Below are 17,320 nucleotides of genomic sequence, written 5' to 3'. Positions count from 1 at the left end.
TGAAGTATGGGATTTTGCCTTTAGAAATTAAAAAAAAGAATATCATTTATGTTTTACAACAGAGATACCCAGAAGTCACAATAACAACTGTGATCTGAGCCTTCCATTTCAGGAAATGGTTATTCTAACAATTATCTTACATGACAAACTTGAGTTTTATGGCATTCTGGAAAATGGCTGTAGTAAATACTGGCACTACAGTAAAGTCATGGTTCCTTCCTTCTTTCTTCCTTCCCTCCCTCCCTCCTTTCCTCTCTCCTTTCCTTCCTTTCCCTTCCCTTCCCTTCTTTTCTCTTCTCTTCCTTCCTTCCTTTCCTTCCTTCTTTCATTCGAGACAGGATTTCTCTGAGTAGCCCTAGCTGTTCAAGAACTAGTTCTGTAGACCAGGCAGGTCTCAAACTCGCAGAGATCTGCCTGCCTCTCCCTCCCATGTACAGGGGTTAAAGGTGTGTGCCAACCACACCTAGCTGTAAAGTCACTTTTTTTTTTTTTTAAAAAAGGAGCTGATTTGTGAGAAAGAGTAAACATTATTGCCATTTTAGAGATGTAATATTAAAATCTATATTGTTTATATCACATCATTATGATACAGACTATACTGGGGATGCTGATATCAGTGTAATGAGACTGAAATCAAAAGATTAATTTTAAAATGTATTTATTTTTGTATGTGCATTTTGGTTGATGTATTGAGGTGGTCAGAATTATAGTACTGGAATTACAGGAAAAATATCTCAAAATGACCACCTGAATGTAAACAAAGATTAACAAAAAGCAACATTCAGGATCAGTGGTATGATTGTATCTTAGGGACACACCCTTGGATTTGAGATAGAAAGTAAGAGAGCAGTAAGGATTTCCAAGAAGCTGTGATACCCAGAGGAGAAGAAGGTGATGAGTTCCCATTAATGAGCAACAGAAGGTTTCTACCTTTTACTGTAACCTTGGTACTGCAGCTGGTACTGCCAGCAGGATTCTGAGCCTCACAGATAAAATCTCCACTGTCCTCTGTCCCCAGGCTGTTCATCTGTATGACTGCCACTGAGTCAATGAAAGTCATTTGGTACTTGTCACTGGCTGTGAGCTTGTGTTCGTTTCTATACCACACAACATGTATTTCTGGAGATCCAGTAATCTTGCATTCCAGGCGTGTGGAGTCACCTGCTTTTACTATTTTGGATGCTTCTAATTTCTTTACAAACTTCGGTGGTTCTAAAGAGTCAGGAAAAAGGAAATGATGATGAAAGAAAAGCCAGAAATCACAAAAGCCCAATTAGGTAATATATAGGAAAGGGAGAAACATGACCTAGGTCTGGAAAATATACTATACTGTGTTAGGAAGCTGCATTGTAACAGAGTCCAGGAACAACAGAGGCATGAATCAGATAGAAACATTAGACAATCAAACTTGCACACCTGTCACAAGCAACATTGCAGTGCAAGAGTCGCTACCAACGTCATTGGTAACTTGGCAAGTGTATTGTCCAGTCTTGGAAGCATCCACTGAGTAGAGATTTAAGAAGCTGCTTGACCCTTCCAAGCCAATGAAACATTTGGGTCCTGAGGCAAGTTCCACATCATCTTTAAGCCATTTAACTTTGAACGGTGGGGTTCCTTTCAGCACAGCCTTGAATTCCACTGTCGAATCAGGTATAGCTTGCTGTCGCTCGGGTTTCACTAAGAAACTTGGTGGTTCTACAGATTTTAAGAGAGTCATATTTAGTTATGGATCTTGTAGCCCAATGATTTTTTAAAAAGGATTTATAAGAAAACAACTCATGAAAAGAGGTGATGATTAAATATTTCTTGAATTCAATAAAAGTGAAGCAAAACAATTACCAAGTATTTTTTTTTTTTTAAACCTGGGTGGATACAAGGTTAAGAGTGGTATATTTCAGAAGTACTGACAAGGAAGAACAGAAGAGGACAAAGAGGTCCTCACCTTTTACGGTTAAGATGCCGCTGCAGGCAGCATCTCCTGCCACATTGGACACCTTACAGGTGTAATTTGCAGTGTCTTCTAATTCCAGATTGCTAACTTCCAGTGACACAGTGTTTTCATGACAAACAAGTCTGTATTTTGCACCCGTAGATATTTCTTTTCCATCTTTAAACCACTGAGCACTAATAGGAAGTGATCCAGAAACCTTGCACTCCATGTGAATAGAAGAACCCAGAACTTTATCCATTTTGGTTAACTTTTTAATGAACGATGGGGGGATATCTTGGTCTATCCAAAGCAAACAGCAAAAACACACCCATTAATATGTTGCTATGTGTTTATAAGGTATCTGCTGTAATTAAGGACAGATGGCAGGGGCAAAGGTACACACCTAGCACTCTCAGGTAAGCATCACAACTACTGCTTCCAAAGTCATTTTCCACCTTGAACGTGTACTGTCCACTGTCTTGTTTCATTACTGACTGAATCCTGAAACTGGCCACATTATTTTCAAAACTCATTGAGAAATATCTGCTGGGTACTATTTGTTTCCCATCTTTAAGCCATTTGACTTTGAGTTCTGGTGTCCCAGCTACCACACACTCCAAGGTGACCGGGTCTTTCTCGGTAACATCAACTGATTTAGCTTTCTCTATGATTTGAGCGGGTTCTGCAGTAGGAATGACAAAGTGAATAAGTTAGGTCAGTAATTCCATTAGAACCCAAGTATGCCTACAAAACCATCTATGTAGACCACTATTGAGAGAGAATAGTCCACCAACCTTGTACTAGAAGGAAAGCATAGCATCTCTCAACTCCTGACTCATTCTTGGCTTGACATGTGTATCGCCCACTGTGTCCATTATCTACACTCCGGACTTGAAGTGTGGCTACATTGTCCACAAATGAAATATGGACATTGTCATTTTCCTCAAGAATCTGTTCATCCTTTAGCCAAGTTATAGAAATGGGGGGTGAGCCTGCCACAGTGCTCTGAAAGGTGGCGGAACTCTTCAAGACAGCAGTGACATTCTCTATCTTCTTGACGAACGATGGTGGTTCTATGATTAAAGAAGACAGTGGTTCAAGAAAAGGTACCTTTTAAACCCTACTCATTACCTACAATTAAAGAGCACTGGTGTTTTGACTTGGTGGCTGGTCCTAGCACGTGACTGACCTTTCAAGGTAACTTGAGCACTGCAAGAGCAGCTGCCCCCTTCGTTGGCTATGATGCACTGGTATTCACCTACGTCTGAAGGGTCACATTTGCTTATATGCAGGTAAAACACTGACATTTTCTCAGACATTGTGTACTTTTTGCCACTTCTGATTTCCTTGTTATTCTTCAGCCAGGTAACTTCGAATGGAGTTGTCCCCATGACTTCACACTCCAGTTCTACGTTGCTGTCCTTTACTACCTCCACAGGCTCCAGCTCCCTGATAAAGGTGGGAGGCTCTGTGGAGTCAAAAGGAAGACAGAGAATGGCTTAACTCAAGAGATGCCCTGGGTACAGCAGACAGCTCAGCTAAAACGCGAAGCAGATTCCACAACAGACCTTTTACTTTCAGTTCAATGCTGCAACTTGCCGAGCCAGCGTCATTTCGAGCTTCACAGACGTAAGTCCCACTGTTTTCTACCCTGGCATTAGAAATCTGGAAAGTGGCTAAACCATCCACAAAGGAAATGGCATATTTTCTAAGATCTGTTATTTCATTCCCATCCAGATACCAAGAAACTCTGATTTCAGGAGTGCCTGTTACTTGGCATTCAAATGTTGTTGATTGTCCATTCCTTAGCACTAACACTGGACTGGGCTTCTTAATAAATTGAGGAGGTTCTAAAGACGAGAAAAGAAAAAGGGTGACATGCTGATTTTTTTTTTTTAAAGGAACACCAATAGCCAACACTTAATGAACTTTCCCTTCCCAAAGATAAGTGAGGCAAGCAAGAAAAAGAGGCAAGATAGAGACCAGACCTTTCACAAAGAGGGTGGCTTTACTGCTGGCGGTGCCAACATCATTGCTTAGCTGGCAAATGTAGGTCCCAGAGTCAGCAGCTTTGGCTGAAAAGAGCTCTAGAATGGTGGAGGTGTCATCCTTCCAAACTGAGCGAGCTGCCCCAGGGTGCAGCTCTTTGTTATCCTTAAACCACTTTATTGTCATGGGTGCAGTGCCACCCACAAGAGCCTTCAACTGAACCCTCGTGCTGGGATTCACGTCTTGTGACTGTGGCTTCTCCACAAAGTAAGGGGGTTCTGGGATGAAAGAACAGGAAGCAGAAGAGAGAGAGAGAGTTAGCGGTATTTTAGAACTCAGCAAAGTGAGGGAGAATTAAGACGTGCAAGGCAATAAAGTCTGGAAAGGTAGAAATAAATCTTGCCAACCTTTGACTGTCAGGTGACCACTGCACTGGCTGTGGCCTGCCTTGTTGGTGGCGGAACAAGCGTAGGTACCGCTGTCGGTGCCTTCAAGCTGACTTATTTCTAAGAAGGCAGTGTTATCATGAAAAGAGAATTTGTACTTGTCACTAGCTGAGATTTCTTGGTCATCTTTGAACCACTGGATGCTTATGGGATGTGATCCAGCCACTATACATTCTAAGTCAATAAAAGACCCTTTGATGCTGTCCATTTTCCTCAGCTTCTTGGTGAATGAAGGAGGTATAATGAGATCTATCCAATAAAAGAGCAAGAAGAATTTAGGTTAATCTAGCTGTTTATTCTCTCTCTCCCTCCCTCTCCTCTGGCCACAAAGTGCTAAGGCAAGAACCCAGTACTTTGCACACACATGGACTACTCCCTCTATTTTCTCTTTAAGTTTTACAAGAGGAAGGGCCCCTGAGACCCTCAACTCCTCTCAATAGAAATCAATACAAACCTAGGACATTAATTCTAGCCTTGCAACTGCTTCTCCCAACATCATTTTGGACCTCAAAAGTATATTCTCCACTATCTTTCTTCTCTGTGGAAATAATCTTCAGTATTGAGACTGTGTCCGTGACACTGATTTTGTATTTTGGACCCAGAGTAAGTTCTTGGCCATCTTTAAACCATTTGGCTGTAATCTCCTTAGTCCCTGAAAATTTAACTTGCAAAGTGGCTGGGTCTCCTTGAGTGACATCTATAGACACGGCCTCCTCCGTTATTGTTGCAGGTTCTGTAGAAAACAAAGGACAGATGTGGGCTATGAAGTACCCCGATGAAAGGCCTGCTATCTGCATTGCTTTTTCCTCTAGCCTGAGGAAGTTTTATGGACCAACCTTTGACTGAGAGTAGTGCAGAGCACCTTTGTAGGCCTGCATCATTTTTGGCTTGACAGACGTATTTCCCATCATGCTTGACTTCGATACCACTCAGGTATAGACTAGCCACGTTGTTCTCAAAAGTCATTCTTATATTGTCATCTTCAGTGATCTCATCATTGTCTTTTAACCAAGTCACTGTGATTGGCAAGGAGCCTTTCAGAGTGGCCTGGAAGGCAGCTGTGCCTCCACGGAGGGAGCTGGTGGTCTCAATCTTCTTAATGAAGGATGGGGGTTCTACCAGAAGAATAAGTTCTCAATCAGTACCGGCTCTACAATAGAACTGCACCTAAACACTTAAGACTTGTCTGTGTAGAAGAGCTCATCCATCAACTAAGCCAATACTGACCTCTTAATGTCACCCTGGCACTGCAGGTACTGCTGCCCACCTCGTTGGTCACTCGGCACTGATATTCACCGGCATCTGCAGCTACAAACTTGAGGATCTGCAGACTAACCAGCTGATCCTGAATGAAGGTTTTATATTTTCTACCACTTCGAAGGACTGTGTTGTCTTTGAACCAAGTAATATCAAAGGGAGGGGTGCCTGCCACCTCGGCCAGCAACATGACATCGTACTCCTTTAATACTTCAATGGGCTTAAATTCTTTGGTGAAGTAAGGTGACTCTACAGTAGAAGAGAATAGCTTGTGTTAATGGGCAGGGATCTGTGCTGTGGGCCACAAGTTTGGTCACATGGAGATTAAGTAAGAACAAACCTTTGACTATTATAATGCTAGTGCAGTGATCACTGCCGGCTTCGTTTTGAGCTTCACACATATATTCACCGCTGTCTTCAATGGCTGCGTCTGTAAGTCTTAACGCTGCAGTGGACTCCACAAAAGACATTTTGTGTTTGCTGCTCTCTCGCAGTTCTCTGTCATTTGCAAACCATGTTATTTTAATTGGAGGGGTGCCTGTGACTTTGCAGGCTAGCTGAGTGGCATCTCCCTTCTTTAACAGCTGTGATGGCTCTAACTTTTCGACAAATGTGGCAGGTTCTGTGGAAGGAGGGCAGTTATTAAGAAACAGCAGGAAGAGAGAAAGAACTCACATAAAAAAGGGTTGTACAAAGATGTCAAGAGAAGAATGCAAACCTTTCACAAGTAAATTTGCACTGCACTCCACACTTCCAGCTACATTGCTGACTTTGCAGGTGTATGTGCCTGCATCCAAGGTTTTCACTGCATAGAGTTCCAGGGAACTCTCTAGAGCTTCTTTGGTAATATAGCAGCTTCCACCAGAAACCAGCTCTTTGTCACCCTTAAACCATCTGATGGTGAAAGGAGTGGATCCTTGGAAAGTACTCTTCAGACAGACTGCCGAGCCAGGCAGGACATCCCTGGACCCTGGCTTAGTTACAAAGCTGGGGGGTTCTGAAGAAGAGGCAGAAGACAGAATTTGAAGGAGTTACAAGTCTGGACCCAAGGGCAGTAATTTTAATTTGAATATTGGTAAAGAGGACTACAAAGTCCCTAGCTAACCTTGTACAATCAGCGCTCCGCTGCTGTCTTTGCTCCCCACAGAATTTGTGGCCCGACAGGTGAAATTCCCTGCATCACTCATGTCTACCCTGCTGATCTCCAAAGAGGCTGTGCCTTCCACAAATGCTATCTGGTATCTGTCAGAAGCAGAGATTTCCTTGTCGTCCTTAAACCAGGAGACCCTCATGGGGAGGGAGCCAGCAATTCTGCAGTCTAACCTGCAGGTGGCGCTAACAACACTGTCCACATTACGTAAGGGTTTGGTGAAGAATGGAGCGATGTCTCGATCTGTTTGTGGCATAAGAAAGAAAACAAGATCAGCACGGAAAAGTGCTCAGTGGTTCACCCTTGGGCAATTTTGTTGGTTTTTAGGGAGATATTGTAGTTTTCTAAAAATACTAACCTAACACTGTAAATGTGGTCTCGCAGGAACTGCTGCCTACTTCGTTGGAAATCTCAAATGTGTATTGGCCACTGTCGTGCAGTTCAGCGGAATAAAATTTCAGCTGGGCAATGTTGTTTTTGAAACTGATTCGGTACTTTTTACTGGCAACCAAGGGCCTCCCGTCTTTGTACCACTTGGGCTTGAGTTCTGGGGTGCCTGAGACTGTGTACTCCAGGGTGGCTGGGTCCCCTGCTGTCACTTGGATCAGTTCTGCTCGCTCAATGATTTTGGCAGGTTCTATAAAGGTATTTAGATAGTTAGGATTCCTCAGCATGAATCAAGGCTTTACCTTTAGGTGAAAGGGCCAATTAAAAGTTAAGTTCCTCCACGAACCTTTAACTATTAACTCCCCAACAGACGTCTGACTGCCGGCTTCATTTTCTGCCAGGCATGTGTATTTGCCACCAAAACTAATCTGAACATCAGGGATGGTCAGCACAGCAACTCCATTGGAAAAGCTCATTTTAATTTTCCCATCTTCTTTAACAACGTCTTGGCCTTTCATCCACATGACAGAAATGGGCTCTGACCCTCTCACGGCAGCTTGTAAGTTAACAGTTTGTCCTGCCAGGGCTGTAAAATCATCTACTTTCTTGACAAAGGTTGGTGGTTCTAGTTAAGAAAGAGAGCATACAAATGTGTCAGTTTCTACAACCTCCATCTCAGGGTTTCATTCCCTCGTGCAACACAACCATTTCACAGTATTTGTTTATTGGGAAGAAGAAAGAAAATATATGAAGAATTAATAATTCAATTCAAGAGAGGCACAGAATATAAATGTGTATCAGCAAATAAAATGCCCTTTTTTTTTCTTTTACGTAATTTCCTTTTCCAACCAGACAATAAATATTTCTATTCATATCAAGACAAAGATTGCATGAGAGCTCTGGGCCCCAAGTTCATATTGCATTTTAAAGTTTAGAAGAAGAGAATGAATTAACTTTCTTTCTGTAGATTAAGAAAGCTAATTGGACACTGTATTAAAAAAAAAACCACTGTCCCACCTCCACAGCCCCCTCACACTAACCTTTTAATAAGTGTGTCGCAACACAGCCACACTTTCCAACTTCATTAGCGACTACGCATTCGTAATCACCAACATCTGCACTATTGAAAGATGTGATTTCCAGAAACACAAAAGACTTCTGAGTAAATACCCTGTACTTTTTGCTACTTCGAATTTGCTTCTTATCTTTAAACCAGCTAATTTCAAAGAGTCCTGTGCCTGCAACTTCACACTGAAGCAGGGCGTTTGCCCCTCGCACTATGTCTGCAGGCTCAAGAGTTTTGATGAAAGAAGGCGGTTCTAAAAAAGCAGGAAAGCACAGGGTGAGTTGTGAGTTACCAGAAAATCAAAGGAAACATTTCTCAGCAAAACAAGGAGCTGTAACTCAGGAGACAAACCTTTGATCACTACTTCAGTACTGCAGCTGTCACTGCCCACATCATTCGTGGCTTCACAGGAATACGTTCCACTATCGTCAACTTTTACATCAGTGATGTCAAGGATAGCCTCAGAATTGACAAAAGATATTCGGACTGTGTTACTTTCACTAAGTTCTTTGTTATTTTTAAACCAAGTGACCTGGATCACAGGTGAGCCTTTCAGCTTGCAATGGAGACGCGCTGATTCACCCGGGAGCATTAAATAAGAGGGGTCCACCTTCTTCACAAAGGATGGTGGCTCTACATGATGTGTATAAAAACAGAAAAAAAGATGGAGAAGATGACTGAAGCATATACACCACAAGAGAAAAAGCAAGCACACATGACAAAAGACAGCATACAGGAAAACAATCCAGCCCTTCCCTTCATTCTGAACCACTTTTATCTCTTGATAAAAAGAAAAGAAAAAAGACACAAGTAAGCAGACTATATCTATATAAAGAGTGATTCTTTTTCTAAACGAAGACATCAGTAATAGACATGCTAATGTGGATGGGGTAGGGTATTCCACCAGGCCTCAACCTACCCAAAGAACTATAAGCAACCAAGAAATGCTGAGGGCAGGAGAAACAGTTTTCTTCAGGGAAGAGTACATCAATTGTTTATCCAATATCAAATGGTTTTAGTACTAAAACATGTATAAGTAGGATTATACAGACAGAGCGGGTTATATTTTTGTATTTAGGAATATATTTGTGCATGTGTATGCAACAACAATTAATGAAAAAGAGGCTGTAAATTTGAAAGAGAAGTTATATGGAAAGGTTTAGAGGGAGGAAGGGAAATGGAGAAACAAAGTAATTATATCATGATTTCAAAAAAAAAGAAAAGAAAACAAAGAAATAATTTAAAAAGAAGATGGTTAAGAGTTGCTCACACATGAGTTCTCAGAAGAAATTGTAAGCAGGCTTTGTTAATTGCCTTCTTAAAAGAACAAAAACAAGTGAATTATAAAGATAATTAAACAAAAATAAAAACCAAACAACAACAACAAAGCCAACCAGATAGCATCAGGACATTCCCAGACTCAGATGTTTGCCTTAGGAATTAAATTAGTAACAGAGGGTGTGGATGGTGCAGCTAACAACCTTTCTTCTAAGGCTTCCTTGCAGACCAGGAGGTGGCAGATGACTGCCTGGCACTCTTACCTCTCACAGTGACCATAGCAGATGAGGAGCTGCTCCCAGCCTCGTTGGAAGCTGTACACATATAGGTTCCAGAATCTTTAAGTTTGGCCAGAGGAATCTCAAGTGATGCTATTTTATCGTCAAAATAGATCTTGAAATCTTTCCCAGCAGGCAGCTTTTGGCCATCTTTGCTCCACGTGACCATAACTTTCCTGTCTTCATCTACTTGGCACTCAAGGTGAATCTTCTTATTGATGGCCGACTGCACGGCCTCTAACTCTTTAATGAAGTGGGGTTTGTCAATGATGGTCAACTCTGCTTGGCAGATATCAGCTCCAAATTTGTTGGAAGCCTTACAAGAATAAACACCCCTGTCCTGAATGGTAAGATTTGAGAGCTCTAAACTGTGTTTGTTGTCTGCATCTGTTATCCTGCAGTTAGGCGACGGTGACAGGGCACTACCATCTTTCTGCCAGATGGTCTCAATCACGGGAGTCCCTGACACTGTGCAGAGGAATTTGGCTGCCTTACCCACGAAAGTTGTGAGGGACTTGGGTCTGGAGAGGAAGGTTGGTGGGTATGCCTCTGTAAAAGAAAGGTTTTCATATTACACGTAGTTTCCATCAAAGTTCTAAAGTTCTTGATGCAATTACACATTCTAAGACACGGAAAAGATAGGTTATGCCTTTAGGTGAACACAAGACCTTATCTTAAATAACAGTGTAGTGGTAAGACCAAAGACTTCAGAAGGAAGGGGATGAGGACTCTTAACAAACTGTCTCTAGCAAAGGACAAACATCATCTCTCATGAAGGGATGTTACTAAAGCTTTGTCTGTTAGGGTTAGTAGGTGGGAATATTTGATAAGCAATCCAGCTGATATTGTAATTTTGTAAATTAGAAGACCAAAAAGAAGGTAAGAAAATGCACATTGGTTGGCTGAAGATGAGGTAGGATATTACAGAATCTCACAAAGCTCTTTCTAACTCTGATAAATGCCAGGAGATCCTTAAATCACTTAACTTCAAACACACCCCTGTAGGGATTTTGCACTTATAAAAATACTTCACAGCAAAGCTTCCCATTTTCATCCTCCATTCTGAAGGAAAGCTTTAGGATTCACTCCTGCTGATAAAGGACACAGAATCTCCCTCCTTGTCCTTTGTTACTATGGCTTTGGTTCAGTCCCACTACTGAGCTGGGCTAATTTGGGTCAAGAAAATTCTTAACTGTCATTAAGACTAATGCCACCATGGGGGAAAGTCCATGAGGCCTGAAACCCTATAGGCATCCAAGGAATGTTGAAAGCGGGAAAAACAGTCTCCCCCAGGAAGGAGCACAATACGGTTGTCCAATACCGAATAGTCAGTCCTGAAAATATACAAGGAACATTATATGGACTGCACAGGTTTTATTTAGGAATATATATGTATATGCATATATGTATGTAACAACAATTAATGAAAAGAGAGGCCATGAATAATTAAAATAGGAGGGGGTAGAGTGAAGAAAGGGATAAATGATGTAATTATAATCTAAAAAAAGAAAAAGGCTGCACAGTCTTGGCGGTAGAGTGAAAAATCAACCTGGCTGGGTCATATTGGGCAGGTTTCTTAGAATCTCGAAGATTTTTTGGTTGTGTGGAAAAAAAAAATCTCAGAGTAAAAGACGCTGCAAAGAATGCTTTTTCCCTGAGGTGGATGAGTCAGTTCCCTTCCCCCTGACATTCCCACTCAAGAGCAGCCCTCCTACCCAAAGGTATACTCTTCCGTCAGAGTCTGAGGCTACCACCAAGAAAAGAAGAGGCACAGGAGGATAAAAAGGGATGGAGTGAGGAATGGAAGGGAGGGGAGGGAAGAGGACAGACTTATTTTTTTGCTAAGGAAGAAATTCAAGCATGTGATGACTATTAACAAATTGAGATTTACCCTATGTGTCAATTAGAAAATTGAGAAGAGAGTATGTTGTAATTGGTCTTATTTTAAAGTTAGGAATGAATGATGCCCAGAGCTGGCATCCTTATTTGAAGTCCTATTTTAGCCCCTGTTTTATTGTATTATTATTTGTTTAACTTAAGCTGCATATTTGATTTATTTGTAATTCTAGATTTATCTGTAATTCTTTTTCTGATTGGTTATTTGGGTTCACATTAACATATGGAGTGGTTTTGTTTTTGTTTTTTTTTGGGGGGGGTTGTTTGTTTGGTTTGGTTTGGTTATCTTTTTTGAGACAAGGTTTTTCTGTGTTGCCCTGTCTGTCCTGGAACTCACTCTGTAGACCAGGCTGGCCTTGATCCACCTTCTTCTGCTTCCCAAGTGCTAGGATTAAAGGCATGTAGCACCACCACCTGGCTATTTATTTATTTTTTAGTAGCACCAAACGGTCCTCAAATGTTTCTTATTAAGGGTGAAGTCAAGCTCATTTGATGACTTAACCATTTTTTTCCTCCACAAGGAAAAGAACATTTGCTTTGGCTATTGATAGAAATGTGACTATAAAGGACTGTCCCCCGTCTTCTCTGTGGTTCTTAACCAATGTGATACCATGGTGGGTCTTCAGCTGGTGACACTCTCTGCACCTGTAAATAATATGAACTGAGGTGTCAGCATCCATGTCAGCGTGTGGTATTTACCTGTGACAGTTAGAGTGGCCGTGCAACTGACACTGCCATACTCATTGGAAGCTTTGCAGGTATACTCGCCACAGTCGACAACTTGGGTTCTCAGGATTTCCAGGCTGGAGACATAATTCGAAGATCGAATAGAACACTTGTCACTCTCATAGATTTCTCTGCCAGCTTTGAACCACTGGAACCTGGCGTTGGGGGCACCTTGGATCTCACAGGTGAATTTGGCTAAGTGACCCAGAGCTACTTCCAGGGGCTCAATTCTCCTTTTGATCACAGGGGCAGCTGCAAAGGAGAGCAGAGCCCATTAGCATGCCCCCTTACTAGGCACCCCACTTGCTTCTTTCTCTTCAGACTAACTTTTGTTGCTGTTAATGAAATAAAACAGTTGAAATCGGTGAGACAGGTTGTGGCAGTCTAAGACACGTGACCGGAAAATAAGAACATTCGTGAAGGCAAAATTAAAAAAGGTCCAAAAGCAGCTTGTGACATTTTCAATTGTTACTCTGCAGTGAATTGGAGGGGAGTTATTAAAATGTGATGATATGGGGGTGCATGCATAACAACAGGATATATCACTGAAATACACTGTGATGACTAGAAGCTGAAAATAGGATGAGCACAACATATCCAACTAGTGAGATGGTGGCTGATCAACAGGAAAAAATAAACACAGGCAGACGACTAATCATGGTTATTTTGAATTTAGAGACATGCCCGGTGACTTCAGAGTGCCCAGGTACTGAGAAGTTTTTTTATTGCATATTGTCAAAGCACTTTAATATGAAAATATGTTTAGCATTATAAAACATATGAGAACATGTTTTATTTAAAAAATAAGTAGCAGTGTGGCTATGAAAATGTACTGCCTAACAAGGCAGTAAGAAAGAGATGTAAGTCATTAACCATGATTATGTCTGTACTTCTTTCATTCCTACTCTACATGGCTGGCACTCTGGAAAAGTGGCAGGTAAGTGGAGGTTCAGTGGTGCAACCTAAATCACTACAACTCAGTGGGTATTAGAGCTCCATCCATTTCATCCCTGAAGTCCAACCTCTTTCTCCGACAGTGAGCTTTGCTGATGTTGTGGTTTTCCCACTGTCACTTGAGGCCTCACAGACATACTCCCCTTCGTCTTCTGCCTTTACTGCATCAATTACCAGGGTGTAGTCATTTTGCTCTTGTAAACACTTGAACTTTGTGTTTGAAGGCACCAGTTTACCCTTGAAATACCAGTTTACCTCCTTAGCATTTGATATGGATGTCGTGAGGTGGACAGTATCGCCTTCTTCAGAAATGGTATCCACTAAGTGTTTGAGTACAGTAGGGCAATCTACAGCTAAGGTACCATCAGTTTCTTGTGACTTTACTGTACTGGCCTTCTGGGTATCATGCTCTTCTTCTGGCTTCAGAGTCTCGGCTTGTAGAACCTCAACAGTATCTCCATCTTTGAACTGACTTTGCACATTCAGACTACTGACCTCTTCTTTGGAGACGAGATACTCTGATTGAACTTCTGGTTCTACAATGGCCTCAACTTTCTGTACGTCTGAAGTGTAGTCTATACCACCCTGAACACCTACTTTGGCTTCTTCCTGAATTCTCGGTTCCTCAGCTGTTAAGATGTTTATCTCTTCACATATAATGGAGCACAAGGCATCCTTAAGTTCAGTTTCCAGGTTGGCCATTTGAGGATCTATGTCTTCAATAGTGACAGTTAACTCTTCAGTTAGTGACTTCACTGAAGTAATAAGGTAGGTGCACAGGATGCGTTTGGGCTCCTGAGTGAAGTCTATGGCCTTGACCTCCACCTTGTCAATGTTTCTTAGCCACTCAGAGAAATGACTGCCGTGCTCACTGGCCACTGCAGCTTGTAAAGCCCCGCGGACCTGAGTTTTCAGATGTAATCGCTGCTCTTCAGGAATACCAGGAAACAAAGTTTCCTTGGCAAGCAGGTCACCTCCCTGTACCTCCATCACACCCTTTATTGCCTCAGGCTCTTTCTTAGACTTAGAGGTTTGGCTGGTGGGCACTGTCATATCTTCTGATTGCTCTTCCTTGAGTAGGACCTGCTTTTCCTCAAGGGCTAGTGGGAAGTTTAGGGACTTGCCTTCCTCAGTCCTCTCTGCAATATCTCGGCCTGTGCTTTCTAGTGGGTCTGCATTCGCCATCAGGGTTTTGCCTTCTTCTCTGCATGTGTGTTCAAAAGGGACCTGGGGCTCAAGATTCATGTTAGAGATGGCAACATCAGGACCATCTAGATTTTCCACATATCCCTCAGCTAAGCTCTGACACAGGAGGAGAGCTCTTTGCTCTTTGTCCACTTCAGAGACTAACTTTGCTTCTGGCTGAAGTGTTTCACCAACTACAGAGGATAGAAGTAATTGTTCAGGAGCTGCTGGTGAAGACAGTTGTTCAGGTGCTAAGGTCATCAGAGGACTGACAGGGACTGAACTCAGTTGTGCTGCAGATGAGGTACTTGAGAAGGTGTTCTCAGGTTCTTCAAACTGTAGAGTGTCTTCTCTGGGAAGGGTTCTCTGAGGTTGGACAGTCTGCAGTTGTAAAGGAGGAGGTGGTTCTTTTCCTGGCTGTGTGTGAACAGTACTGCCAATAGAAGGAAGTTCCCCTGTGTTCCTGGGAGTGGACATAACAATGGGTTGCAGCTTCTGGGCTTCTATAGTTACCCCAGAACTCAGTTCACTGTTGTCAACTTCATGCTCATGAGAAAGCTGAAGCTTTTCTTCTACAATTAGAGCAGCTTTGGAAATGGCATCCTCAACAAAAGCTGTAATTCCTGGCTGTGGGTCAAATGTCTGATCTGAAGGGCCGCTTGCAGAAGTTCCCAGAAAATCCCTAGGTACTCCTGATGTGGACTCTGCTTGGCAGGAGGCATCGGTCACATCTGTGTCTTCCAAAAGCACATGAAGCTCTGCAGCACAAGTGGACTCGCCCCACACATTCTCCGCTTTGCAGACGTACAGGCCACTGTCTCCCTTCTGGGGGTCATTAACAATAAAGGTCCCGGAGCCATCAGGATTGTGAATGATGGTGTAACAAACATTGGTATAAAGTGGCCTGTTTTCTCTGAACCATGAAACAGTAGGAGCAGGCTCTCCATGCACCAGGTACTCAAAGACAGCAGGGATCCCTGGAGCACAGAGGACTGGCTTTAACTCCTTGAAGAAGTAAGGTGGACAAGGCCCTTCGGACTTTCCCAGAGCTCTCCTCACTTCCGATTCCACATCTTCGTACCTGCCTCCTTTGGGAGTTATTTTTAGGTAGGCACTACATACCACTTTCCCATACTCATTCCTGGCCACGCATGTGTACTCCCCCTCATCCTCACGTCTGGCGAACAGAATGATGAGGCTGTGGTTATCCCCATCAAAGACAAATTTGCAGTCGGCAGAAGGGGTTAGTAGCAGCCCATTAAAGAACCATTGGATTTTAGGCTTGGGGCAGCCAGTGACAGTAACAGACAATTTAGCTACATCTCCAGTGCTTATTTCAGCATCTGATAGTTCTCTGATGAACACGGGGGCACTGCCTTCCTGTCTGGTATCAAACTGAGTAGTATGAGCTGCAGGCTCAGATACAAGTTCAAGAGTCTCATTCACATTGCGGAAGTGGAGATCAGAACTATAGGTTTGAAATTCTTCCTTGGCAGACAGAATACTAGCAATTTCTGTGTGGAGAAAATTTATTATGATGTTATGACACAATTTTGCTTAACAAATAGTATCAAAGAATTAGACACCAATTACCAGCCTTCATTATTGTAATTGAACTGCAGCAAGATTAATTTATCAAAAAAACACATTCCTAAATTTTCTTATCCTATTATGGAAAAAAATCAAACAGGTACAACTACTGTATAAAAGCAACTTTCTGTCCAATTCATCTGGTAGGGTTTACAAATGTGATATGTTTAGATATGGTTTGAAGAAATACTAGATAAATATTCACAAATCATAAATCATAAATCTAGGATTATTTGCATCAACTTCTAAAAAACACAAGAACTGTTATGCAGGATTTTCTTAAGTCTAATGATTGGTTATTTTCAAAGAAAAAATGTTTTAGCTAGTACTTCTCAATGTATATCAACAACAACAATAAAAGCAGGACCAGCCAAGCATAGTGATACACAATGGCAGTCCCTGCTCTTGGAAGGCTGAGGCAGGAGGATTTCTAGTTCAAGACCAGCCAGAGGCCTTTCCTGTTTCAGGCCACAGGTTTGATTCCAACTCCTAAAGGAATCACTGTTGTCTATTACTAGAAAATCGGGTCTCCCCTCATTCAAGTAACTAGTCAAAATACTTCAAGAAATGAAGACATTAGTTGAGAAAACAGAGGAAGCAGAAGACACAATGACTCCAATATCAAAATGTTGGTGATAATTTATTGTGTAAGTCAGTTATACAGCATTATTGAACAGGAACATCAAGTAACAAATACTCTTTCAACAGTATCAAAAGCAACCAAATGAGAGACATGTAGTTTATCAAAAGGATATCAATTCTGAATTCAATCTGCTGGGGAATTAGAATTGCCCTGTTACTTGTAGTTTATTGTCTAAATGAAAAGCAATTTTATCATCTCATTAATTTACTTCCCTCACATTACAATGAATAGTGCCATGTCTTAATCTCTTACTGGTCTAGCATTAGAAGACAGGTCTCAGGTCTGTAGGCTATAAAACATTAGCAAAACATGCCTGTAGCATGTATAATACTTACTAAGCTATTCTTGACTGTCCCTGATAAGCCACTGACTGACTACATACACTTCCAACACTAAAGGTGGTCACTTAGCTTTACATCTATGCTGGGTACATTACCTTTCCCTTCTCTTAAACCCCAAAATGTCTGCAAAGGGAATGGATGTGGATATAGTTAAAGTTCCCTGAACTGATAATATGTTAAAATATTTTCAAGAGTTTTCCTTAT

The 17,320-nt window shown here is 41.9% G+C and overlaps 1 protein-coding gene across 1 annotated transcript in view; it reads right to left on the bottom strand.

Annotated features, from left to right (window-relative positions):
• The window catches only part of Ttn (titin), a 271,496-nt gene that overhangs the window by 189,658 nt on the left and 64,518 nt on the right, over positions 1-17,320 (bottom strand). The window contains exons 46-67 of the mRNA XM_051184409.1: positions 13,426-16,056; positions 12,377-12,655; positions 9,767-10,330; positions 8,577-8,858; positions 8,200-8,478; positions 7,506-7,784; positions 7,131-7,409; positions 6,728-7,015; positions 6,341-6,619; positions 5,963-6,244; positions 5,593-5,871; positions 5,202-5,480; positions 4,820-5,098; positions 4,327-4,614; positions 3,919-4,197; positions 3,499-3,780; positions 3,120-3,398; positions 2,725-3,003; positions 2,334-2,612; positions 1,943-2,230; positions 1,417-1,695; positions 931-1,212 (exon numbers count right to left, since the gene is read on the bottom strand). Coding sequence (XP_051040366.1) covers positions 931-1,212; positions 1,417-1,695; positions 1,943-2,230; positions 2,334-2,612; positions 2,725-3,003; positions 3,120-3,398; positions 3,499-3,780; positions 3,919-4,197; positions 4,327-4,614; positions 4,820-5,098; positions 5,202-5,480; positions 5,593-5,871; positions 5,963-6,244; positions 6,341-6,619; positions 6,728-7,015; positions 7,131-7,409; positions 7,506-7,784; positions 8,200-8,478; positions 8,577-8,858; positions 9,767-10,330; positions 12,377-12,655; positions 13,426-16,056 — 8,814 coding nt within the window. The remainder of the gene's footprint in view (positions 1-930; positions 1,213-1,416; positions 1,696-1,942; positions 2,231-2,333; positions 2,613-2,724; positions 3,004-3,119; positions 3,399-3,498; positions 3,781-3,918; positions 4,198-4,326; positions 4,615-4,819; positions 5,099-5,201; positions 5,481-5,592; positions 5,872-5,962; positions 6,245-6,340; positions 6,620-6,727; positions 7,016-7,130; positions 7,410-7,505; positions 7,785-8,199; positions 8,479-8,576; positions 8,859-9,766; positions 10,331-12,376; positions 12,656-13,425; positions 16,057-17,320) is intronic.

This window comes from Phodopus roborovskii, unplaced genomic scaffold (genome assembly GCF_943737965.1).
Source record: "Phodopus roborovskii unplaced genomic scaffold, PHOROB, whole genome shotgun sequence".
Lineage (NCBI taxonomy): Eukaryota > Metazoa > Chordata > Mammalia > Rodentia > Cricetidae > Phodopus > Phodopus roborovskii.
Note: the sequence above shows the minus strand (reverse complement) of the source record. Positions and strands in the feature narration are given on the sequence as shown.